Here is a 26,886-nt window from a genome sequence, read left to right on the forward strand (position 1 = left end):
TATACTTATATACTCACTATATATTCTCTACATCTATCTATCTATCTATCTATCTATCTATCTATCTATCTATCTATCTATCTATCTATCTATCTATAGTGTGTGTGTGTGTGTGTGTGTTTAGACTTCCTGCCTGGCTTTATTCTGCCCTGCCATAGACCAAAGCAGTTTCCTTATTAACTAATGAAATAAAACATGTTCATAGTATATAGAGGGGAATCCCATATCAGTTCTTGGGTCACTTTTCTATGAAATAACAGCATCTGCAAATAAAGATATGCTTACTGTTTCCCTTCCTTTTTGTATGCCCTTGGTCTCCTCCAGTTGTCTTACTGTTATAGCTAAGACTTTAAGTATTATATTGAATAGGAATAAAGAGAGTGGGTAGCCTCACTTGTCATGTTTCTGATTTTAGTGGAAATACACTGAGTTTCTATTTAGATTAATGTTGGCTGAGTGACCAAGTTTTAGTGCATATAATGTTTAGATGTTTCTGTATATTGCGTATATTTCCTAGCCTCTTACTTTATCATTGAAGTACATTGTGGATCATTTTCCATTCATATGAAAAGTCAGAATGACCATATGGTCATTGTAAACCCTTGGTAACCCAAAGCCCCAGAGTACCCTGTAAACTGTAAACTCAGTAGGACAATTTGGAAAACTTTATAAAATCCTTTGTTTTTCATATTTCTAATAAGGAAAGAGAGAAAGGATCAGGCACTGAGTGCTCTCCTGTTGACATTTGGAACGTGGCATGTTGATATATTTTTGGCTCGGGGCATTTATTACCTTGTGGCATTTTGCCTCAGCTGTTTCTCTGCACAAAGGGATAATACAATGCATAATTAATTCAACACGAGCCTGCCAGTGCCACACCTGGCTGTTCAAAAAATATACAGAGCACGAGTACTCAATCCTTTTAAAGGGCTCAAATCATGCTGAAGTCATTAGAAATACCAAATCAGAATAAATTAGGCAGCACCAACACACACAACTCGCTTTTCCAAGGTGGAATTCAAGTTAAATACGGTCATACATTTAAAAATTAATCTAAATTGCCTACTTCTTATCAAGAACCACTGAGTGAACACCCTACCAGGCGACAACATGCGACACTGACAATGAGAACTATAGACGGTACTATTAAAGTCTTTTCCAGGAGGTGGGTTGTGTCCATCAGATGAACAGCACATGTGATGGATGCTTTACCTGTAGTGTAGATGGCAAACTGAGAAGTTTACAGATACCAGGTGTGTTACCTAATACCACTGAGGATTTTTCCTTCACATCGGCTTATTGGTAAGTGTCCTACTGTGCAGAAAACATCTTCAAAATTTATTTCCACTCCAATTTGGGAAACAATCAGAGTTTCAAAATGCATTGCTAAGAAGAGTTTAACATAACCTAACACAATTTACACAACTTTTGTCTTTTACTACAACATATATTTCATAGATAAATATAGATCAAGAGTTCTTAGTAATGACTACTTGGAACTCTTTTTGTCCAAGTAAAGATGTACTTAATCTTTTTTTTATTTATTTATTAAAAATTTCTGTCTCTTCCCCACCGCCGCCTCCCATTTCCCTCCCCCTCCCCCAATCAAGTCTCCCTCCCTCATCAGCCCAAAGAGCAATCAGGGTTCCCTGCCCTGTGGGAAGTCCAAGGACCACCCACATCCATCCAGGTCTAGTAAGGTGAGCATTCAAACTGCCTAGGCTCCCACAAAGCCAATACGTGCAGTAGGATCAAAAAACCCATTGCCATTGTTCTTGAGTTCTGAGTAGTCCTCATTGTCCGCTATGTTCAGCGAGTCTGGTTTTATTCCAGGCTTTTTCAGATCCAGGCAAGCTGGCCTTGGTGAGTTCCCGATAGAACATCCCCATTGTCTCAGTGTGTGGGTGCACCCCTCGCGGTCCTGAAAATAGACCCATATCTATCACCATGCACAAAACTCAAGTCCAGATGGATTAAAGACCTCAATATCAGTCCAAACACAATGAACCTGATAGAAGAGAAAGTGGGAAGTACTCTACAACACATTGGCACAGGAGACCACTTCCTACGTATAACCCCAGCAGCACAGACATTAAGGGCCTCATTGAATAAATGGGACCTCCTGAGACTGAAAAGCTTCTGTAAAGCAAAGGACACTGTCACTAAGACACAAAGACAACCCACTGACTGGGAGAAGATCTTCACCAACCCTGCAACTGACAAAGGACTGATCTCCAAAATATATAAAGAACTCAAGAAACTAGACCGTAAAAGGCTAATCAACCCAATTACAAAATGGGGCACTGAGCTGAACAGAGAATTCTCAACAGAAGAAGTTCAAATGGCCATAAGACACTTAAGGAAAGATGTACTTAACCTTGACGCTCAGATCACCATTATTTTGAAGTTTCTCCAGACTTCAAAAATAAATTCCTTCTCGGAGTTTAACTGTTTTACCAAAAATTTCAATTTCGTATTATCGAGATGGAGATGTGATAGAGTGGACAGTGGTAAAGAGAAAACTTCCTGCACCCCTGAAGAACCGCTCTACAGAGGCATACCTGAGACAGTCCTAACCGAGCCTGTGGTCTTCGTTACTGTCACTCTTGTGGATTATCTGTTGCTTCTACCACCTGAATCTGAGGCTTCTGATCATCTGTTTGACCGTGGGGGAAAATACACAATATGCCATTTGAATGTGTTGTTTATCAGTTCTCCTTGCACGGTCTAAATTGCCACTGTTTCTTCTGTAGGTATGTGTACAAGGCCCCCTCAAAAGCTCCATGGGAAACACATTGCAAAGAATTGTGCTAAAGACTGAGCAGGGAGTCAAATTTCGTATTTGTGACATTATTGAAATGGAAAGGAGGCCTGACGAGCAGCGTGTTGAGACACCTGGGGCTTGCTTTGGCAACCAGGGAAGATGCTGACTTTACGGGAACTGTTAGAGTCCTGCTTTAAGGACACCTTGCCTAGAAAGTGGAAAGGCAAATTGGTGCTTGCCATTCTATTCTTACTTTAAAAGACCTAAAGTGAATTAAAATATACAGATAATGTGGCTGTTTTTATAATCTATGATTATTTTAAATCAATGTAGAACATATGTATTGAACTCTTTACATGTGCTTGATTGTTGTAGAACGGAATGGGTAGGAGCTGTTTTTATTTATTTAGTATATGTTTCTTAACATATCAGCTAATCAATTTAAAATAAAACGTATTCAGCATCTACTATTTGAGGTCACTGGATTCAAGCTGGAATATAGTAAAAAATAAAACCCTCACTTTCTACTGAAAAAGAAATAGGTGATTGAGTGTTATGTAACACATGTAGTGGGGATATGCAAACATAATTTTACATTATTTAAAATAAATGTTTAATAGCAAACTTAACCTTAATGTATGAAAAGCATAAGACAAGGATAGATGGAGAAGTGCAGGAACAAATCAAAATCAGGTGTTTATAGATGAGGTGTTTATGAGAAAATAGAGATAAGTTAGAGAAAAGGACAAGATATAGCATTACTTTGAACAAAATGCTGAAAAGCTTATTGACTTACTTGATATACTTCATTGAACATCAGTATTTTCTTTTATTCTAAATAGTCAAATATCAGAACTGATCCATATTTTGAAAACTAGCTTTGGTTTTGATGTATGGGTGACTAGAGGCAGAAGAGACAGAAGGTTTGGGACTTCAGGGTTAACAAAAATACCTTTAAGTGAATTGTTGGCTTTTGGAATTGGGGGGAAAACACATTTGAGCATGGTAAAGATGTCAAATGAAGTGGGTTTGGGACATATTAGAGCTAGCCATGAAGTATAATAAGGTGACTGTATAGAGGCAGTAACAATAAAACCATGATAAACCAAAGCTTGCAACCTAGGATAGAGCTGGAGACAGAGATGCAGCTTCAGCCTATTTAAAGAGAACCAGAACTCACTCATGTGGTATTAATTTAGTTTTAACAAAAACTGTATTAAGGCAAAAATTTAAAAACAGAGAAATCTAGATATCCCTACATTTAAGAATAAGAAAAAATGCAACAAGCTTTTCCAATATAAGTAAAACCATAAAACATTTAAGATAATGAACTCAAAGCCCTGTTTATAAAACACGTTTATCTCTAAATATGTGCTCACTTAAAATTTAATAGGAAGCACAGACGTTGAATTTTAGAAGTTAGAATACACTTGACCACATTAAAAAGGTTTTGTTTTTTTAATCTGATGAAGTCTGTGTGTGTTACAGTAGAATTAAGAATATCAGTGAGGTAATCTTGGAAAATTTCCCAAACATACAGAGGTGAGTACTGAAAGGACTTTTGGAACCTAAGGAATTAGTTTGAGAATCAGGCAGTGGGTAATTAGAGTCAACACGCGCAGTTCAGCTGACATCAATGGTTATTTTTCTCACTCAGAATAGCAAGATCTTATTTATTGAAATTTCCCAAATTTTTGCCAGGATATATAAAGGGAAATTAAAGATTTAAAGATAGAAGATAGGGGGATGAAAAGACAGACATAAACAAAGCAATTTTACCATGAAATTTTAAAATGAACTCTTGTTTGACCTGAGCTTTGGAGTGGATTCAAGTAACGATGTGGAAGGACACATGAATCTTTAAAAACTTCCTTTCTCCCGTGGTCTTCTTAAGCACAATTTGGACACCCACCCCCTCCTCCCCTGCCAGCAACATTTGTCTACAGCTAAACCAAGCAGAGATTTGACTGAGGTAGAAGCAACACTGTTAGTGCCTAAGCTACTTCCCAGATGTTTATGCCACTGCTCTAAGAAGGTTATTTTTCAACTCACTGTCTTGCTCTGGGCAAGTAGCAGCAGAATTAACCTGCTAGCAACCCGGGTTACTCATCCTCAACATGGTTCCAGGGCCACAGGCAGAAATATTGAGACGCTTCTGCAAATCTCATAAAACAGAACCATAGCTTTATGGAAACTTTAAATGATTATAGTTTGAAGGTACTGAACTTTTGAAGTAAACACATTGCGTATTTTTTCCTGGATGGCAATACAAATCATCTCTAATGAGTAACTATCAACTTCCATATTTATGGATATAAAAATTTACTTTTCTTTGTTTTACAGAGCATTAAGGAATGAATCGATCTCTTAGAATGATGAAGTATGAGGCTGGAGGGATGACTCAGAGGTTAAGAGCACTTACTACTCTTGTAGAGGACCTGTATTCAGAATGTTCCCAGAACCTATATCATTTGGATCACAACTACCAGGAACTGACTCTAGTTTCTGGAGATCCGTGACATATACAAAGAAAATAAAAATAATAATTAATATAGTGATTGATTATCCTAGAATTTGAATATAGTATTAATTCATAAAGCATGGGTTTAAGAGCCACCCAAAGGATCCCTTCTCATGTGTTTATTTCATTTGTTTGAATGTCTCCATTTATCCAAGAAAGCATTGAGCATGCTCAGACCACCTGAGGTTTCTGTTAACTGTCATTCATGGGGGTTAATTTATCAGAGATTCCTTGATCAGACATCAGTCCCCTCCTTGTATTATACTAGTAAGTTAGAGGCAAAGGAATAGATTGTCCCATTGAAAACACAGTAACTGTAAAAGTTGAGGTACATCTTCCTCGGGTACTGACATCCAGTGTATGAAAATTATCATGTATAGTGAGTGCGATGATATTAAAGGGGAAGTCAACGGCACATCAGGCATCATAGTTTCCAGAGGTAGCATCAACGCCCAGCTTAGCACATGCCACCGGAGCCACAGGAGTCCTCTGTGTTAGTGTGTAGTGTTAGCTAGGCAATGGAGTTAAGACTCTATTAGTGATCATATATATCTTTCACTTTTACACACACAAGCATACACAAACGAACGCACGCGCGCATGTGCACACACAGTGTGCATAAATACCCTCTACAATTCACTTATTCATGCAACCATGGAAATTATGTAAATTCTCTGAAGGCTAATATGCAAAAATTTGCATAAAGATAGGGCCTCTGCAAGAGAAGATATGGGTATGTTTGCTCTGTTAATATTTGCTTAGTTCGTGAGTTCATGGCAAACTGGACATTTAATATTACTGTTAGTTACTGTTATCATTTATTTGACTCCTCCAAACCCTGTGAATGTAAGATTTCCAGCTCTTAAAAATCGCAGGGTATACTGCTGCTGAAACTACAGCTTCAATCTTCCCTCAAAATATCAAGTCCTATTAAACAGCCATTGGATCGAGTTGATGAATATAATTATTTCTATACCCATAATCCTTCCTGTTGGTGTCTCAGTAGCTAGATAAACTAACCTAGTAACAAATTAATGCCAAAGTATTTTCAACATTCTCATTAAACTTTACAAAAAACACCCTGCTATTCCCCACTGATAGTATCTTTTCTTACAGAAATTCAAATGTTAATATCAAGACATAAAATTAAGTTGCCCACCCATTTTATTTACACAATGTTGATTAGCTTTTGGTCCTTCAAAATTAATAAAATTTTGCCATGGTCTGTGGCCATCAACCTGGTCAATGCACTTGATCTCAAAAATAAAATTCGCATCATATAATAAACACCACATACAATGAACGTCTTCATATAAAAAGCGTCACAATATTAATTCTTCATATGTTTGTTGTTCATTCAGGCCAGTGAAACAGTGGTCATTTATACTTAAACTAAGCTCTCACACATTTAAGATACACTAAGAACAAAGTTTCCTACCAGATGTAAGACTGGATGAGAGCTTTTTGAACTTAATAAAATTCTCAGCAAATTATCACTAATTGAGGAGAAAATATTTCTGTCATATTATCTAAATTCTCATATAAGAAAAGTAACCCCAAAACTTCTGTTTTCACTTATGTTGAGAAAAATGTCAAAGATTTTTCCAATTAGTTATGATATTGGAAATTATGTTGGGGAACCCAGAGAGCTGGACAAATAACAGAGAAAGTTTAGGGAGATAAGCCTGGGAATATAACTTTCATGAAACAATACATGTACATACATAGGCACATATATGTGTTAATGCATGCAGGCATGCATGCACACATTTGAAAAAAAATACTATTTTGATCTTATCTAGATTCCTTATTATGCTACAATTCGTTAGTATTTTCTTAGTTTTTATTAATGTGCATTTGTTGTATAAAATGGTTGGCTTCTTTCTGAGATTTTCATTCATATGTATTATGAATTTAGATTATATGCACCCCCAGTTGCCTTTTTCTGATGTCTCTCATTTCCTGCTGGACTATTTTCTCTTTTCAAACATTCCTTCTTTTACTGTGATATATCATCATATCATCTATTACACATTCATACATCTATCCAACAATTGGTCAATCATCTGTAAACTTATTTGCCCATCCATGCATGCATTCAACCATCCACCTACCCAACCACCAATCCATGTAAGTTTTGCACATGAGAGACAACACACAGTCCTGTCCTTCTAAGTTTTTAATATAATTTTCAGGAACATGCCTGCCTTAAACTCTTGCCTCTTGGGTATATGTATCTGGCACTCAGGATGTTCCAGATTATGACTTTCATATGCCTGAAATGTATAGTTCTGCTGGTATGTTTTAAAATTCAGAATTGAATGTGGAAAATATACTTTCTTGTTTTGCTTTCCTGCTTCTTTATAGCATATCTTCAAGGGGTGGATTTGTATACTCAGGATCTGCTAGTTTCTACTTCCAGAGAGCCCAGCAGCATCTCCAACATTTCTGAATGTGTTAGCAACTGGACACTGTTCTAATTTACTGGTGAAAACACTTTTTAGAAATTAGTCTCAGAGAGCTTGCAGCTCCTTGAGATTCTTTCCACTTTGTAAAGGATAAAATTACACAATGTGATGTTATCTACGTAGTATATAAAAATAGTTACATAAAACCAACACTTCAGTTCTTTGTAAATACATTTTGCTATTATCTACCACAGTCTGCACAGCATTTTGACAGGATTCTGATGGGTTTAAAGATACAAATAGAATAGAAAAAGATGAGTTTACTTACCGGAGTCCTCAGTTCAGGAATGGCAGCTTGGTAGGTTAGTGGACGGCAGTCACGGGTGTTTGGCACAAGGACACAGGGCAGAAACATTGGTCCGAGGTCATCTCCATCTAGAATGTCCACCGTGAGGGTAGTGGTGGTTGTTCGCCTCTCATTCAGATTCTGGGCACGGTCCTGATGAGTGTAAAACGAACAATTAGATAACTAGATGATATAAATGTCAGGTACAATTAATTCTTTCTTCTTTGTTTCTTCTTCTTCTTCTTCTTCTTCTTCTTCTTCTTCTTCTTCTTCTTCTTCTTCTTCTTCTTCTTCTTCTTCTTCTTCTTCTTGCTTATTCCACTCCTCCTTTTTCTTCTTCTGTTTGTTTTTGAGGCAGGGTTTCTCTGTCTCCTGGAATGTGCTTTGTATACCAGGCTGGCCTCAAATTCACAGAGTTCTGCTGTGCCTTTGCCTCCAGAGTACTGGTATTAAAGGTGTGTAGCACCATGCCTGGTTTCATAAGTCTTCTTAAAAGTAACTTAACAATGTGTGATTCTGACCTAAAATCTTTGTTACTGTAACATAAAACTTTTGAAATAGACTAACAGTATATTACTTTCTACAGCCCACCTAAAGCTAAAATGGTATCAGATACAATCTGAGGTCTACAGCAGAGATCTTGCACTTGACTGCAACCCACTACTCCATGATCTCCCCACTAATTTGCTTGGTAAATGCCTTGATTTATGCCATTCTGTTGTGACTATAAAAGTCCATGTGATCTTCCTTACAGTGGATTGTGCCATCAGAGAAGCCTGAATTGCTGCTTCCAGGTCACAGTCTGTCTTTTGTATATAGCTCAGAATAAACCATCTCCTATTCCCTTGTTACAAGAGCTGTGATTTCTTCATTATTGGGAATAACACAGAGTGCCATATATCCTAAATAGCATCTTTGTTTTACTAACATGTTATAGTAGTATAAAAACTTTGCTATAAAGAAACATCTCTGGTAGTTTGGGTTTGTTCAGCAAGTCTGGACTTTATGGGTATATATCTGTGCCTTTAGGTCTCTGATCTGCTTGAGCCTTGTAAAAACCAGATGGCCTAAAACAAAGGTCCATCCTTCCTCTTAGAATGTTTACTCTGGGAACCTTGCCATTTTAATTCCTTCTCTGCTCCTGAAGGATGTAAATCTTTCCCATAGCGCTCTAACCTAAGCTTACTCCCTTTTTCCTTTTAATTTTTTATTGAGAAAAAGAAAAAAAAAGTTTCTGCCTCCTCCACAGGGCAGGGAACCCTGACTGCTCTTTGGACTGGAGCTTACTCCCTTTTAATGGCTCAGGAGTCATTCACTTGAAATATTATGGTTAAGGAATTTGAGTTTTCTACTCAATACCCATGGAAGCATGGGAATAAAACCTTCTAAAAGACTTGGTCTGAATTCTAAAATTTCTTATCGTCATAAACATACAAAGGTTTACTTTTCCCATGAAAAGGACCATTATTACATATATGATTTTCAACTTCATGTCTCAACCCTACATGCATGCCAACCACCCTCTAGTCCTTGCGATCCAGACCTTTTTCTCTTTTTGCTGTATCAATACCCTTTAATAGACCACCCTGAACCTATTTTATTTTGCTTTGAAAATTCATTTCTACTAAGCAATATCCAAGTTTATGCATTTCCCCAGTGGCTACATAATATCATTTTCTGTTAATATATCCACCAGGAGGCTCTGCGTTTAGTCATAACATCTCTTAACAAGGTCTCAGGTTTTTGTTGATCTTGGCAGCATCAATATCAAGATCATATATTTTGTACAATGTCTTTAAATGTAACTTACGGGATTTGGGAAAAAAAAACCTGCAGAGGTAAAGCCCCCCCCCCCCTTTGTCACAGTATGCCAAGGGTGTAATCATTAATAAGATGATAATTTTCATTGCATAGTTAAGGTTGCATTTGTCATTTCCCACATAAGGGATGGGAAATGGTGTTATCTGCAATAATCGAAATCTACAGTTTCTTGAAAGAATGTTTGTCAGGGTCACACAAGGAAGAAACACTGGATGAGGCAGTTCCTCCTGCGGTAGCCACTGATGATGGTGGTGGTGGCATGATCCCTTTTGGAGCTATCCTGGAGAGCCACATCTGTGTGCCCCATTCCTACATCCAGATCTGGCCCGCTGGCAGCATGGCACGAGTAACTAAGGAAAGCAACACTGTCAGCTATGAATGATGAGAAGGGAGGAAGTCTCTGCATACATTTTACCTAATTTCAGTAAGTTTACTTCACTCCCTGGGAGGAGAGGATGCAACGCAGCTAAAAAGAAAAGCTCACTCATTATATGTCCTAATTTAGACTCTTTTCTTCCTTAAAAATAAGATGTTTGCAAATTTTATTTTAAATTGGGATATTTAATTAACTTAGAAAACTGTAATTACTATGGACAGAAATGGTGCTCTAAAGCATTTTTTCTGAGTTTAACTGCTACTTTACAACCGGAATCATGTGTCATCCAAATTTGCATGAGACAGTTCTCATCGCAGTGAAGCTATGGGTGGTCAAGGGTAACTGCTATCACAGGATGGACTCTGGCACTGTAGGATCAGAAAGCGTAAACAGTTAGGAGGAACTAGAGACCTCCAGTCCACAGGAAGACTAAGGGAAGGCAATGGAAGCACACAACCAGGAAACAGCTGTCTGTAATCAAGAAAGAGACCTCCCCATCCCTGAAACAAGCCCTGGCCAATTCTCATCTGGAGTTTTAGACTCCAAACTCCTGATCAAATAAATTTCTGTTGCATAAGGTGCCCATTCTATGGTGAGAGTGATGGAGGGTATCTGACATAGGTTGGACTATAGATCAAGGGACTAGGATGTAGGAAAACAATCCACTCTCAAAGCCAGTATAGGCCTAGAGTATCTGGGTTCTTATCTCATGAACTCAAAGAATGAAATTCAGCGGGCAAGTGAGTTTCAAAAGGAAACTTTATTATAGAATTATATGTAAGAGCTTAAGAAAAAGACCATAGAGCTTCTGTTAACAGATGTGGGTCCTCAGAAATGGGGAAGCACTGAGTTGTTAAAAGAATTTCATGGGACTTGAGGCAGACACTCAGGTGAGGTATGGAGAAGGGAAGCAGGGGAGCTGGTTCATTCAGTCTGCTCATCCTCGAGGTATTCCAGTGTCTCTGTTTCCATCGTGATTCACATGGAGCTTCTGGTCAGAGGTGTTGATTTGTGATACATCAGACCTCCCTTGCAGCATGTCTAGCTTTGACCATGACAGAACTGTTGGCAGGAACAAGGACCTTTCTGACTGCTAACACAGGGCCAGGGGTAAAACTTCACTGTTTTGCATTTCTACCCTAAAGTCGACATCATTACCTTAAAGCACAATCAATTTGTTTCTCTCTTTCAAATCAAATTCTTTAATTATTGTTCTTAAAACTGAATCATTCAACAGAGTTTATGTTCCACTCAGTGTAAGTATTTTAAGTTATCATTAACTAAAATGTGGGAAAAAATGTGCATGTGTTTCCAACACAGAATTATACATCAAAGACAAAAAAAATATCTTATCATGTACTCACAAAGACCAGAATGAAGATGAAAAACGAAACCCCCTTGAACAAGATAAAGAAATGTGAGGAATGGCTGTGCCTAAGAGAAGGAGTGTACTCATAGCTCCAAATCCTAGCCTGGGGACCAGGTACACGCAGTCTCTGGAAATTAGATGTAATTTGAGAAGCTGGCCTTCCTCAGCCTTTGTATGCTCATTAATTCTCCTGTTTACAGGCAGGCCAAGATTCCATAACCTGCCATCTCAACAAAAGCTCATGGAGAAAGAGATGAATAACATCAAAAGCTCATTCTAACCATTGACTAGAGTAGGGCCGGTGTGATTGCACTTTCTGTCAGTGCTTGTAGGAGACTACATAAACTGACTCCCAATTTCTTAGGAAACTTCACAAAGGGTTTCAATACTCTAATCCCACATGGTGGCACGATGCCTCTCAGGTTCCATGCTTACTCAGCTTCTGAACAAAATTATCACCATATATCATGATGAAAAACAAACTTTGTTTTTCCAAAACAAGGCATGTGCCTAGTACAGTCTCAAGCAAAACTACCTCTGACAAGGAGCTCAGATATAGCTCATTATCACCCCCACTCCATTTATTAACTACAGCTGTGTTAATCACATTGACCTGTGATTTTAAGATTTTAACATGCTGGATGTTAGACTATATGCAATACTTTACTTTCTCCATTCCAAATGAAAATACTTCTTGTGAACTGTTTTGATTCCTTGGACTTCTTCAATTGAACATGTCAAAATGCTATCTTTTTGCATTTAGTACTCCTATTCTCTTTAGCAATATATTGAATAAGTAGGATTTTATGAGATGGAGCCATGGGCATGAAGATTTTAGCAAATGATATGAAATTATGAAATTATATGAACTTGACTAAAATAAATTTGAGGTAGAAATGCTTATTTTATTTTTGAAGCCATGTCATGTGATCTCTGGAATAAATATCTTGCATTTACATTCACTATGAAAGTAGCTCCACAATTGCCTGGGGACACCTCACAGCCCCATTTACAGACACATGTATTCAATACTGTGCCCTCACTACCAGATGTCTACCACAGCAGAAAATGCAGCCTAGCCAGAGCAGCCCTGAGAACGTCGCCACAATCAGTTCCCTGCAACCGCAGTGGAAGCAAGGATGGAGCAGCTCTAGCAGAGATCTTAAAACTCAAGCCCAGGATTAATCTAAAAATACAAACGGCAGCAACGTTTTCTTCATTCAAATTATTTTAGTAGTAGGTCTTTAATTATTCTTGAAGGTGTTTTTTTTGTTCATTTGACACAGTCACATAGTGTTTATGACTTTTATTCATATCAATAGATGGAAAAATACTGTATTATACAGTTCCATCTGTCTGGATAACCATAAATACACTTTTCTTTGAAGCATTCATGCTACTATTTTACCTCAAGACACTCTAGAAACTGGCAAGGCAAAACTAGTGGGGTTTAAGACACATCGCACATATAAGCAGGAAGCAGAAGCCACTGAGGTTGCAGAAGTGACTTTACATCCCCATGAAATGAAGAAAATCTATGTACCACCTCTGATGTGCAGTTGTTGCTGCCACTGGTAACTAAAGAGCAGAAATTTGTAAGCTGCCTGACACAGCTGCTGAGGTCCAGACTCTCTTAGCCACTGATCCAGCCTCTCAGTCCTACCGTCAGATTTTAATTATAAACTTTTGGGGTAGAATTCAGAAAAAAAATACCTTTTGTGACATGCTTCACTATAGCTAGTTGTGTATAGTATCTGAAGAAATACCTCAGCATGGGCAGAGACAAGCTTTGTAGTATGGTTAGCACATCAGATGGTGACTTACATAGAGAAAAGAGTGAGGAGAAGCAATACCCAACCCCTTCCTACATCTATCTATAGAATATAGCCTCCAAGTGCAAGGGTGCTCTGGTAACGACTTAGAGACACTCAGCCCTCAGGAAGTCCAGAGGCACACTTTGCTTTAAAAGCGCGAGAACAAGAGCAGCCCAGCACTCACGTTAGCTTGGATGATGACGTAGTAGCGAGTCTTGTCCTCATAGTTGAGTCGTTTCCTCAGCACCACATTTCCGGTTAGCATGAGTGGGATTTCAAAGGTGTCGTTGGACATCTGCAAATGTTAAATAGACACACTTCAGACCAGTTGTGTATGTGAACGGTGTAGGCTGCTATCATGGTTAAGTCCTCTCCAACATTGGAGTCGACAGGTATAAAGTTTGAGAAGAAAGCATGAGTGTTAACTTCAGAGTTGACATTTTTACTTATCAAAGTGATTGAGGGCTATCAATGAGTTCCCTCAGAGTCTTTCAAATATGATGACTTTTCATAGTTTTTCATGCATTATTTGATACATTCATCCACAGACCTAGACTGGTTCTTAACCAAGTCTATTCGTATGAGAAAATTTACCTTATTGTCTTTAATTATCTTTGCCATTTGTTTTTGCACAAAAGAGTTCAAACATTTCCAATTTATAATTTCTACTGAATTCCATTTTTCAACAGTAGTATTTACTTTGTATTCATAGTATTTTTTCCCTTTGAAAAAGGGTATATTATTATAAACTAATATGGGAGCCAGCGAGATGCCTCAGCAGGGAAATGCTGATAGCCACACCTGGAGACCAGAGACGGCTCATTTGAACTCACATGATTCACATGATAGAAGAAGAGAACTAATTTCCTCAAGTCTCTCATTCACTTACACACACACACACACACACACACACACACACACACACACTCACACATGGGTGACTGCATACACACACGTATGTACACACTATCGATGCAATAAAAATAGATTTAAAGAAAAAGATCAAGGAGATGACTCAGAGGGTAAGGGCTCCTGCTGCCAAGCCAACCCTCAGGACCTGATTTAACGCCTGGAAGCTGGATCCTGAAAATAGAGAACTTAGGCTTAGGCTGTCTTCTGATTCTCATACACACACAAAACAAATACATAAAAAACATAATTATGAAACAATTGAAATAAAATAATCTTGGATGTGGGTTAATGTGTTAGACTTTGCTGCCTGTCTATGCCCTGAGCTTCTCCCAGCAGAAACATACAGGGGGAAGGACAGCTTCCAAGAATGTTCGGGATCCTTGCTCTGTTCATCATCTCTCACAGTTAAGTTCATTCAAGTCCCAGGAGAGGAGAACTTCACAGGTTAGGGTCTTAGCCTTAAAAGCCTTCTGTGGCTCTCGTTTGCCTGTCACTGTGGAGAAGGGTTGATGATGACCTCAGGAACTGTGTCAGTTCCTCTATCTCCACCTCTGCAACCGATTATGGGAACTTGTTTTGTGACTCTGTGTTGAGCAGCTTCTTCCATACAGATTAATGCACCAGCTTCTGCAAGGAGAGTCAGCCTATCAGGACCCAGGAAACCCGTAAGAGTTTTAGAAGACTAAACACACACACACAGGCACGCACATGCACACACACATGTGTCAGATGCTTGACCTAAAAGCTTTCTCATCCCTGGACTTAGAATTCAAAGCTTAGCTTTTCCACTTCTTTGTGCTAGGAAGGTGAGGCTGTAAGTACATTGACTAATACAATCAAGCCATGGTAATGCCATTTTTTTAAACGATGATTTTTGTTTGTTTGTTTTTATATGCCACTCAATCCTGGGCAAAACAGAAATCTTTCTCTTAATTAGAAAAAGTGATAGAGGAACAAATTCCCTCTCCTGTTTTTGGATGTTGTCAGATGAGACCCAAACCTCCACAGCCAATTAGTGAGCATTACTGGATTACTGAAACTATTTAGAAGTTGCTAACATGCTTACAAAGTCTGAGGAGAGTAAAATGTGGAGTCCAGGTTTTGTCTGTGAGGTTTAAGACATGTCCAGATGTTTGCTCCACCTTTGAGAGACAATAAATCATATTTTGGGTTGGACATCTTTAACTCTGGTTTCTAACTTCCACAACTAGAAGCCTCATGTTCCTTGGTGATTTCTGTCTCTGCCTGTGTATTGTGGTCTGCGGATCTTTCCATGTAGACTGTGGCTCCCTGTTCTTGCCATCTGCTCCTGTGTTTCAAAAATTGTCTAAGTAATTTGTTTCTCTGCATAGTTAAGTTTCTGATACCTTACTCTTTGTCTTCTTATTTCAGATTAAGAATTTGATGTGATGATATACTATCGTTCTTCAGAAACAAAGGATTTGTATTTTTGCTTACCTCACAGATTCTTCATGGCCCAAGACTGGGATAGTAACCCTTCTATCAATGTAACCAAATAATATATGTAATTTCACCCAAATATTGTTACTAACAGTTTTATTAAAATTTTGTAGACCTATTACAATGGTGTTAGTACCATGTTATTACTGTTAAAAGGCCTTTTCAATTGAATTTAATTCCTATGTGATCTAACTATCACATATACGATATTTTTCTTTTTTTTCTTTTTATTTGTTTTATAAATTTTTGCATCTCAAAAAACAAAAGGGAAAGTATTTGCTTTATAATCAAGCTAGGTTTGAGTGGCTGGGACACTTCTATACTGAGGTCAATAATTGTTTAATTAAACAAGTAGGTTTTTGTGTATAAATTTGTTTTCTAAATTTCTGAATTCTAACAAAAGTTTCAGAAACAAAATATAGGCTGTATATTCAGGACATTCTTTCCTATTTTTCCTTCCATTTAGAAGTATATTGGACTAAATCAGCTCTAAATAGATGTCATCATTAGTGAGATTTTGTAAGCAGACACTGTTTGTTTGAATTGTTACAAATAGGCTGTGAGGGAACTGGGCACATATACCCAGCCTCCCATGCCTGCGGAAGACAGAAGAGGTGGACATCATACCTCAGTTTCTGGTATCAACCAACTGAGTGTTATGGAACTTCATGTGAATCATTCAATGCTGATGGACATGGATAAGAATTTACTTGAGAAACAGTGAGCACGGAAGTGACAGGCGTGACCCCCATGGCACTTTGCTCAGAGGTTTGGCCCACAAAGAATTTGGGGGACAGAACAACACCCGATCCAAAGCAGTATTACATTTGTGAGGCAAAGCCACTGCCTCTCTGGCTGCTTTGGAGACTTCCTTGTAAGCACAAAGGATGTTTCTCTTCTGAGTGTTGGAAACTTCAATGTTTACCTCCCACTCTGTATTAAAAAAGAAAAGCTTGCTGCTGAAAAGTCTATTATTTCCTCCTGGTTCAAAACATCTGCCCAGCGTTCACAGAGGAACACGCACAAGTACCTGGAAATGCAGTAACTTCACAGTTATCAGACAAGAGGTCATCCTCCATCTAAGATAGGTCAAACAATTATGTCACTACTCTAGACAGATACCAAGGTGGCAGGAAGGACAGGTAGAATTCCCAGCCCGTATATACACACCCCTGCAACAAGGGAGGGAGAAGGCTACTGCTATTTTGGAAACTCTAGTCCCAGGGCTGACCCAACCCCATGAACTTAGATGTCATGGCAGCTGAGCTGGTATCTTCAAAGAGACAGATGCTCTGGAAGCAGGAAGTAGCTAACCTTCCTCTGTCTCCTGATTAGAACTCTGGCCATTTATCCATTCTAAAGATAAATAATGATTATGTACAGATCTCACACCTGTGCAATGTTTAGACATATTGTTCTCTCTCCATTTGTATTTATGTTAAAAATACAGAAGGAACACCTCCACAAAGGAAGGGACACACAGATGCACATAGGTCCCCTTGAGAGCCACTGAGCGCAGGTGTACATAGGAGGACCAGTAATTCAAGTGCTGTGGAAGGCAGATAATAGTCTGTCTCTCCAAAGCTTTTTCTCACAAAATTCACAAATGTTTTGAAATCTCTCTACATACCTCAATGTCATCCCCTTTCCTGTTTCCATCTTCTTCTCCTCTTGTCCATATGATTCTTTCAGCTTTCCCCATTTGCTCACTTTGAGTATAGCTAACTTTATCATTGAGTCCCAATGGACATTATCAACTGGTTCCTACTCAGCCTGCATTCACTCTTTCCCACATCTCTTAATAAGACAGGCCACTGCTTTGGGACAATGGTCCTTTATTCTTTCCTTTGTATTATTTTTAATAAAATGCTGAATGGCCAGTAGCTAGGCAGGAAGTAGAGGCAGGGTGACAAGAACAGAATTCTGGGAAGAGGAAGGCTCAGTCTGCAGTCATCACCCAGGCCTAAAGGGACACAGATGAGAATGCCTCGCTGATGAAAGGAACCAAGCCATGTGGCTAACACAAACAAAACTTATGGGTTAAGATGTAAGAATTAATTAATAAGAAGCCTGAGCTAATAGGCCCACCAGTGTGATTATATACAGACCTCTGTTTGTTTCTTTGGGACTGAACGACTATGGGACCTGGTGGGACAGAAATCTCTGCCAACAGACCACTGTGGGCCTGCACTGCTATCAATCTCTCAGTGGTGCCACCGCTGAGAATTCTTCCTGACCAAATTCTCCAAGGAGAAAATTAGAAGGCTTAACAAGATTTGCCAGTCTCTAGCCACTCAAGAGGGACTGACTAGAATTTAAGCAGACAATAAAATTTGCCCTTTTATAGGAGGAATGGATACAAATCAATTACATTGTCTCATAAAAAAGATATTCCTAAAGGTACAATAGCAGCCATCATATGTTGGTAATAACCAACAGATGTCTAAGGGTTTAAGGCTCACACAATAGGAGGGAAATCATGCCTGGTACTAGAAATCTAGCCCACTACCTGGGTCTACCGGACATCAGAGGAGAGCCTACTGGCATTGCTCTATTAGACCAGAATAATTGCTACCTGTATTCGGAATCTCACCCTTACACTCACAGATAATTGAATGGAGAAATGGAATGTGGAAATAATTTTAAAGCATTTTCGTTAAAATTTTAAAACATTATAAGAAGAAAGAAGGTACAGAAGAAAGCATAAGAGTTCAAATATTTTTAAATGGCAAAGTAGAAATAAAAAATAATCAAAGAGTAGCAAAAAGTACTGAAGGAGCTTCAGTTTCCTTAGAAGTAAGTTATTCTGAGTGAAGACTCCATACCAAAATTATTCTCACTAGTCTTGTGATTGCAGTCTTGGAGAAGTCTCAACAGAGGCTCAAGCGAGCTGAGAAGAGGCACCGGAAGACACACGTGGAGGAAAATCAAAGTGTGCTGTCTGAGGCTACAGTTTTCGAGACCATATGCTACTAGACTAGAAACGCGTGATGTGACTCAGACTCATCTGAGACTTGGTGAGTATAGCTAATCTAGTCAACCATAAACATCTGTTTATGAATGATCATCTGTCGTGGGAATTCATTCAGCCAATACCCTTTTAGAGACCAGCCCATTAGTATGTGGTCTGATGTACTATAAGCACAAGAAGGAAGCATGCTCTCCTCTTTTCCCCTTTGGTTTGGTTGGTAATTGGGGTTTGGTTGGCAGCTCCCAGTGCTCACAGAGCTTTCTTATTGCAAGTGTTCCCAATAAGCATTTGTTATCCTTTATTATGGGCTCTCATGGACCTTCTTAGTTATGCCTACTGACATCTCAGAGTCCAATATCTTTACTAAGTTTATTTCTACCAGAAGGCATAGTCCAGGACAGATTTGAAGATTTAAAGTCTCTAGCTGCAATGCCAGTGGTGACCCAGCAGCTTACAGTCTGTCAGTGCAGATCCACAGGGGAACTGGATAGGCTGAAGGGATGCTCAACTGCTCCAGGTTGTTCAACTTTTAAAAGATGCAGTCAGTGCCGCTATCACACTATCTTTTAGGAAAACCAGGGTGGTCCAAGAGCAAACACAAGGGATAGTACTCATTTACTAAAAACATGACTCCCGTGTGGCCCCATACACATACACATCTCCATTATTGGGGAGAGAAACAAAGCCAGAATATTCTAAATAAGAGAGAGAGAGAGAGGAGAATGGGGTATGTTTTCTCATTTTGTAATTGTGTTAGGAAAGGCTGACATCAGCATTATACTGAGACTCTTCAAGTCTGATGGAGATCCTCAAATATTCATCAACTAAAATATTGAGGTACCGATTTCAAGACCACAAATTTGATGAGGGTGAGGAAGGAAATACCAGAAAGAATCTAGAGAGAGAAGAAAAAATTGAGAGTTGACTCCAAACCCCAGTTTTATGAAGTTCCCTACCAGCAGATCAACTAAGAAGAGGACACACTGAAAGGGATGAGAGATGTGCTCAATGGCAAACTTGCGTCTGGAGTTCAGGTAACATGAGTTTAATCAAGGGTCTCTCTCCAGTGTAAGACTCACCATGCTCAGGATGGACTCCATAGCAACCTGACATGACCGAGAAGGAAATGCTAGCCTTTTGAAAAGGGAGACTCAAATAAACAGTATTATATTAATCACACAATTATTTATTCAATTATATAAGTTGTCTATTATGACAGTTACTGTGCTAAACACATAAAATGCCCACAACAAATAAGAATTGGAAAATATTCTTTGTATTGTTTGAAAAGAATTAAGACCCATGAAATACAGAGCAATTTGATACAAAGAATACAATGCCCAAATTGTTTTTTAAATTTAAAAACAGATCATAGAAATTGGGTGACAACAGGTTGGAATTGCGTGAAAGTGTAGTGGCTCTAAACATAGGTCAATGGATGATATAGTTTGTAAACAAAAGAGGAAAATACATAGAAAGTGAATGAACAGAGCCGTGGAGTGCCAACAAAATGTCTGGCATTCCTGTAACTAGAGCCTCAGAGGAGAAAGAGTTTCAGGAAAGTCAGTGAAGCCAGAGTGTTAAGGAGACAATGGCTGATTTAATTTAGGAATGATACACCCATGATGAACAATCATCCTAAAAGAAGTTAACTCTAAAGGAACACCTGAAATGCAAACGTCATGTCATTAAGCACTGAAATTAAATGAGAAAAAAAAACCTGAAAGTATATTTATAGGAAAATGACACAGCACATGCTGGAAACACAACTAAGTATGTGCCCACTCCTCTTATCAGAAGCACCAGTAGGAGTGATGTATGTGGTTAAAAGAATTGTATGACGCCATTACACTGTGTTAATGCACAGGATGGAGAGAGAAATTGACCTATGTTGGGAAAGGATGGACTTTGCATGCACAATCAGTGCCTCAGAGGTAGGAATGGTTCAGCCCAACACCAGAAGATGCTGTTATAGTGAAACTCACACATTTCTTAAGAAGGTCAACAAAAACCAAAACATATATTGCTGTGAAGTTTCATTATATTTCCACTTTTGCTCAAAAATGGCTTAAGAGGCTGTGTGGGCAAATTCGTGAGAGTATGAGTTGGATTAGTTTCCATTTTACAAAGATCTGACTCAAGGATTAAAAATCTGACTTGAGGCACCAAGTGCAAGAAAACAAGTCAATTTGTCTTCTTCTTCTTCTTCTTTTTAATCCTGTGCTGTATAGTATGAGACTAGTTTGAAATTATAGCTGTTTGGACATTAGGAATAAGTAGAATGTTATGATGATATTTATTAATGGCTATAGGAGTCACAGCACCAGGAAATAAAACCACCAGGCAGCTCTGTCATAGAAACACAACTAGAGCTGAAGTCAACGCTAAATGTCTAGGATGCCAAAAGGTAGGTTCCCTACAGCATGTCCTGGGCATCCTGGGAGATAGCTCAGTGAGTAAAATGCTTGGGTAAAAGTGTGAAGGTCTGAGTTCAAATCCCCAGAACCTGTGGAAAAGCAGATGCAGCAACAAAGGCTTGTAACTCTCATGTGCCCACAGCGAGCTGGAAGGGAGAGACAGAATGACTTGGAGCTGCAGGCCTAGCTTCCTGATGTACACGACGGTGATAGGAGACATTGCCTTAGACATGGTAGGAAGTGAGGCTCCACACCCAAGGTTCCCTCCCAATATCCACATGAACACCATGGAACACTTGTACCTATGTGGACTCAAATGTACACACACATGCACACACACACACACACACACTCGTTAACACAGTATATCAAGTTCAGAAGTTCAGAGTTTTCACAATATCTTAATAATTTGTCCCAATGAACAAGATCTAGAACCAGGCACCTTCTGCAGTTACCGACAGTAGTAGTGCTGCCAATGGTAAAATTTGAATTCCCTTGTAATTTTGAACTCTGTAGCTTATCCATCTGGAGGTTGTAAGAGACACCTAATTGATCATAGTAGCAGAACAGCTAATCCCTGAAAGGCAAAGCAGTCAAAGTGGAGATTTTCACTGTGAGGAAAGGACTCGGCCTCACAGAACTTCTGAAGGTCAGCTTCTAGGTAACTCACAGCTGCCTCAAGATGCAACTAAACCTTGGATTTTTTCAATGCAATAAATATTTCTTTAAAATTCATGGGTTGGCTCTTTATTGCTTCCTGTGTTCTGTTTGTACAGCTGATACCAAAGACTAGGGAAAGACTGATGGTTAAGGTGGAAGAGAGCCGTCCACATGGAGTTATTTAGGAAAACCCACAGAAGAATACAGCGAATGGCTTGGGAAAGCCATGTGCATGTGGTCACTGGTCTTCCTACCACTAAAGGGAAGGAGTTGTTCCTGCCCTTGACTGCTCAGGTTCATGCTCCTTATGTCATTTCTCACACAAAACTTCACAGCACCCATCACTGCCAGGTACCCCTCTCATTCTCATCGCTTGGCTTCGTGCCCTGTGATACACACATGTTCAGAGGTTCCTTTTAAGGGGAAATAAAGTCAAACTCCACATTTTCAAAGCCTTCCCTTGACCTTACAATCTTCCTAAGATTTTTTAAAATCGTATTTAGCTTCCAACACAGGTCATCAACAGCCACCTCATTAGCTCACAGCAAAAAGCCCAAGCCTCTGAAATGAACCATTGTATTCTGTAATGTTAGGAAGTTACTTTCACTTCAGGACCTGGTTTTCTCTCCTGAACTACCTGACCTGAAAGAAGAAAGCCCTCAGGGAAGACATCCCCAAATAGTTATCCCAACTGGTCAGCTCTAAAGTCATATATGTGCAAGTAACATTATACAGACTGAAGAACTGAGTAGGTTGTAATTATAGTTAGGAATATAAATGTGTGTGTGTGTGTGTGTGTGTGCAGCTGTGTGTAACAAGAATTATAAAGGGGGCATGAATTTGAGAGAGAACAAGGTGGAGAATGGGTGGGATGGGAGGGAAAGAAGAGAAGGAGAAATTGTGCATTATATTTTAATTTCAAAACATTTAAAATAGGTTTTAAATGCAAAGATGTGTACACTCAGTATGTGTCATTCATTTAATTTACATAATCAATGACAGTTGAAGCTAAAATTGAGTCTGCACTCTGCAAGCCCAAAGACTTATTCCTGTTTCTTCTTATTTGCACAAAGCTATGGAAGGAGTGAAGGTCTGAGAAATGGGGATGTGACATTAACAGTGCTTTGTTTTATATTTTTAATACAATTAGGAAGGAGAAGTGTGACATCAGCAAATTCACATGAGAAGCAGTTTTTACTCTGTTTAGGAAAAGCTAGAATAATCCAGAAGCTACCTTGGGAGTTATGAAGAAGTACTCTGGTTGGGTTTTTCTTTCCTTTCTTCCTTTTCCCTCTTCTTTTCTTTTTATTGAAAATATATTCTTCTCTCATACAGTATACACTGACAACAATTTCCCCTCCCTCCACTCCCCCAGATTCACTTTCTCTATTTCCCTTAAGGAAAGAGCATGCCTCTAAGAAACAACAACCAAACATAATAAACAAGATACAATAAGAGAAGGCAAAAACTATCCTATGGAGACTGAACAAGGTAATCCAATCAGATGAAAAGAACCCCAAGAGCAGACAAAAGATTCAGAGACACACCCACTTCCACTGTCGGGAGACGACCCAAACACCAAACCAACAACCACAACATAAATGTAGTGGACCTAGCACAGCCCCACACAGCCCCATGCTTGTCACTTCAACCCCCATGAGCCCATGTGAGCTCTGCTTTGTTGATTCTGTATGCCACGTTATCCCGGCCTTTTCAGTTAAAGATTTCTGACATTATGTACAATTCACTAGAAACAAATCATTTCATGACTTAAACTATTAGAAAACCAACACACATATTCTCTGGTCTAAAACAAACAAACTGAGCCTACCCACAAACCACAGAGGCCATTGCTAGAAATTGTGCCTTGTTCTCCATAGGGTCCATAGTAGCACAGAAAAGCATTAGGGCCATTGTATACCAGAAACACTACCTGTGTTTGCCAGGTATGATGGCAGCAGCAAAATTATCTGCATGCCTTCTAAACTGGGCCCTGTCTGGTCTGTGTTGTTTTGTGCTGTCACCGGTGGTTCATTTAGAATGTTCTGGAGTTCAGTGTAATGGAAATTTAGTAAAAAAAAAAAGTGCATTATATTTATTTTCAAAACAAGTTTTATAAATCATCAATATTAAGAATAGGGCAACTCAGGGATAACTTAATAACTATATCAGCTGAAAGATCTCCCCATGACATGCCTGCCCACAAACAGAGAATGAGTACCTACCGGATCTTCTGGGTTGTACTGAATGACATACTCTATCTGTCCATTCGGGCCATCATCGATGTCTGTAGCTCCATTGTCTCCTGAAAACCCCGTGAATATTGTGGTGCCAACTGGAGTGAGCTGAAAAGAGAAAGGAAAGAAATACCGTCTGTTCTCCTTTGATCATCTGTACAAATCTTCCACCTTAAAAGCCATCTCTGTATTACACAGAGGATGAGAGAAGTCAGCTGCTCAAGCCACAGACTCATAGTACTAAGAATAAGTAGGTAAATCCTTGCAGTCCTCACACAAGAGACCTTAAATATGTCAAGTTTGCAACATCAGGAAAGTGATGGGATAGAGAGACAGAAAGTTGAAATCACACTTGGACCTTTGTGCGTCCATTAGCATTTCAGCACCTGTGGAGAAAAATGCATCTGTTTTCCTTTGTAGAAACATTAAGGCATTAAGTTATTTGAAAGCTAGAACTTTAATTGGGGTTGGGGATTTTATTTTAAAACAAAGAATCATTTCAAAGAGTCACAAAATCCAGGTTGGTAATACATGCAGAAGGTAGGTTAACAAATATCTAATCTCATGCCCAAATCTACTCCTTGAGCTTAAGCCTTCCCTTCTATTTCTCTGGCTATCTTCAAAATAAAATACTTAATGACACTGACTTTAAAGTACTTAAAAGAGAAGTGTATTCATTTATTTTTGTAACTTTAAAGTTACCACAGACATTAATGTTATTTATTTATGAATTTTCTAATTCCAAAACAGGATTTGGTGTTATACATATCATCAATGACAGATTATATTTGGTCAAACTTATTTTTTATTTTAGAAATTCAAACAGAAATACGATTCTACAAGAAATTTTATTAGTTTATAACTGGAAGGAAGAGGAAAAACAATAGCTTACTTATGATCAGAGAAGAGGGATATGATGTTATATTGGTACATGGGAGATGTATCTAAAAATCATCTGAAGTTAATGTTAGAAGGGGATGTAAGCCCTTGAAAACTAAATTGTGAGCTACAGCATAACAGAAGATTCGGTCATTTTATTCCCTTCACGCGACTGTCTCTGTTCATACTTAGAGTAAGAAATCAATTGATCTCCAGCTTGGGAAATGTTTACAGCTTGGGTTTCTCAGTGTGGAGGAGGGCAGGCTTGGGCACAGCCATGCAGTCACAGAGCTTAGCACTGTACCGATGAGTGAGCTTGGCTCTGTTCCCTGATTGTGTGTTTATAGCAAACATCTTAGTGCAGATGGCTCCTGCTCATTTTTACTGTTCTAGCACACTAACGTGAACACATGTGCATTCACACATGCAGGAGTGTCGTTCCGTTCCCCGTGATCTGTTGATGACAGACCTGTCCAGCAAAGGTTTGAAGCTGATGGAAGAGCACTATCTGGGAACAACATGTGGAGGTTCTCGGTGACCATTGTGCCAATTAAAATCTGCAGTAAATGCAAATGAATGGAATGAGATGGGGAGAGACAAAATTTTTAAAAGTTAGTAACGTTAGGGCTAGGAAGATGGCTCAATGATTAGTGAGCTTGCCTTTCAAGCAAGAAGACCGGGCCTTGGATACTCACAGCTGAGGCAAATACTCTGCAGGTGTTACAGCAGCCTCTGATTTCAGTCTCAGAAGGCAAAGGAGGGGGTCCCAATAATAAGCTGACTAAAGAAATATTCTAGGTGATCTCAGAGTATCCTTGAAAGAGTCTGCCTCCAAGACTAGCTGATTTCTGGATTTGATTGAGGGAGTCTGCCACAAAGAACATTATAGAGAACCATCCAAGAAGATTGTGGACTCTAGCTTCAGGTCTCCACAGGCACATTCACTTGTATGCGTGTGCATGTACACACGCACATCCACACACACACACACACACACACACACACACACACACACACACGCCATATTCATACACATGAAAAGAAGAAAAAGACAAAAATAAATGTAAAAATAGTAGACTTCAACCATATTTCTTGGTATTTATTCCCATAAGAAATTGTTTGTATATTTGTACTTACATGGCTGTGTACATGTGGCCTGTAGGTGTGAGGATACAAGCATATACCCAAGATGTATGTCTGCACTAGAAACGTGCTCGTAAGCTTGCCTGTGCACATGTATAAGCATATCTTCATGTGAGCATTTCTTACTGATGCACAATCAACACTAAGTTATAAACTCCTGAGTATCCTGTGGGTGCGGGACCCCCAAGATGCCTGCTCTTGCCGGGCATAGTAGCACATGTCCTTAATCCCAGCACTGGGGAGGCAGAGGCAGGTGGATCTCTGTGAGTTTGAGGCCAGCCTGGTCTACAGAGCTAGTTCCAGGACAGTTAAAGGCTACACAGAGAAACCCTGCCTCCAACAACAAACAAAACCAAACAGCAACAAAGACTGTTTGCTCTTTTGTAGACTATACTGTGTGGTAGTCATCATTTTGGGGCACATGTGCTACACAAGTAAGTAGGTTCTATATCTTTTATATTTCAATATGCCACACTTAAATTTGGTTTTCGAAGAGCCCTATATGCAATAAGATCAGCCTGGGAAATGCCTGAGGGTGGCATTTACTTATGTAATTAGTGTCTTTCCTCACAAATCATTTACACAGACAGCTATCTGAAGTTTCATAAACTATACAGATTAATTGAAGATCAAAAGGGTAGAAAATCACTACCCAGAAAGTAAAATAGTTTATGAAGTTTTTTTTTAATTAATTTATTTATTTATTAAAGATTTCTGTCTCTTCCCCACCGCCGCCTCCCCTTTCCCTCCCCCGTGGGAAGTCCAAGGACCACCCACCTCCATCCAG

At 39.0% G+C, this 26,886-nt stretch overlaps 1 protein-coding gene across 1 annotated transcript in view; it reads right to left on the minus strand.

The window, feature by feature from the left end:
• Pcdh15 (protocadherin related 15) overlaps positions 1-26,886 on the minus strand; it is an 864,688-nt gene that overhangs the window by 293,582 nt on the left and 544,220 nt on the right. The window contains exons 8-10 of the mRNA XM_050142799.1: positions 24,066-24,185; positions 13,604-13,714; positions 8,022-8,192 (exon numbers count right to left, since the gene is read on the minus strand). Coding sequence (XP_049998756.1) covers positions 8,022-8,192; positions 13,604-13,714; positions 24,066-24,185 — 402 coding nt within the window. The remainder of the gene's footprint in view (positions 1-8,021; positions 8,193-13,603; positions 13,715-24,065; positions 24,186-26,886) is intronic.

The sequence above is a fragment of the Alexandromys fortis genome, unplaced genomic scaffold (genome assembly GCF_014885135.2).
Source record: "Alexandromys fortis isolate MF-2015 unplaced genomic scaffold, M_Fortis_MF-2015_v1.1 scaffold_9, whole genome shotgun sequence".
In the NCBI taxonomy this organism is placed as follows: Eukaryota; Metazoa; Chordata; class Mammalia; order Rodentia; family Cricetidae; genus Alexandromys; species Alexandromys fortis.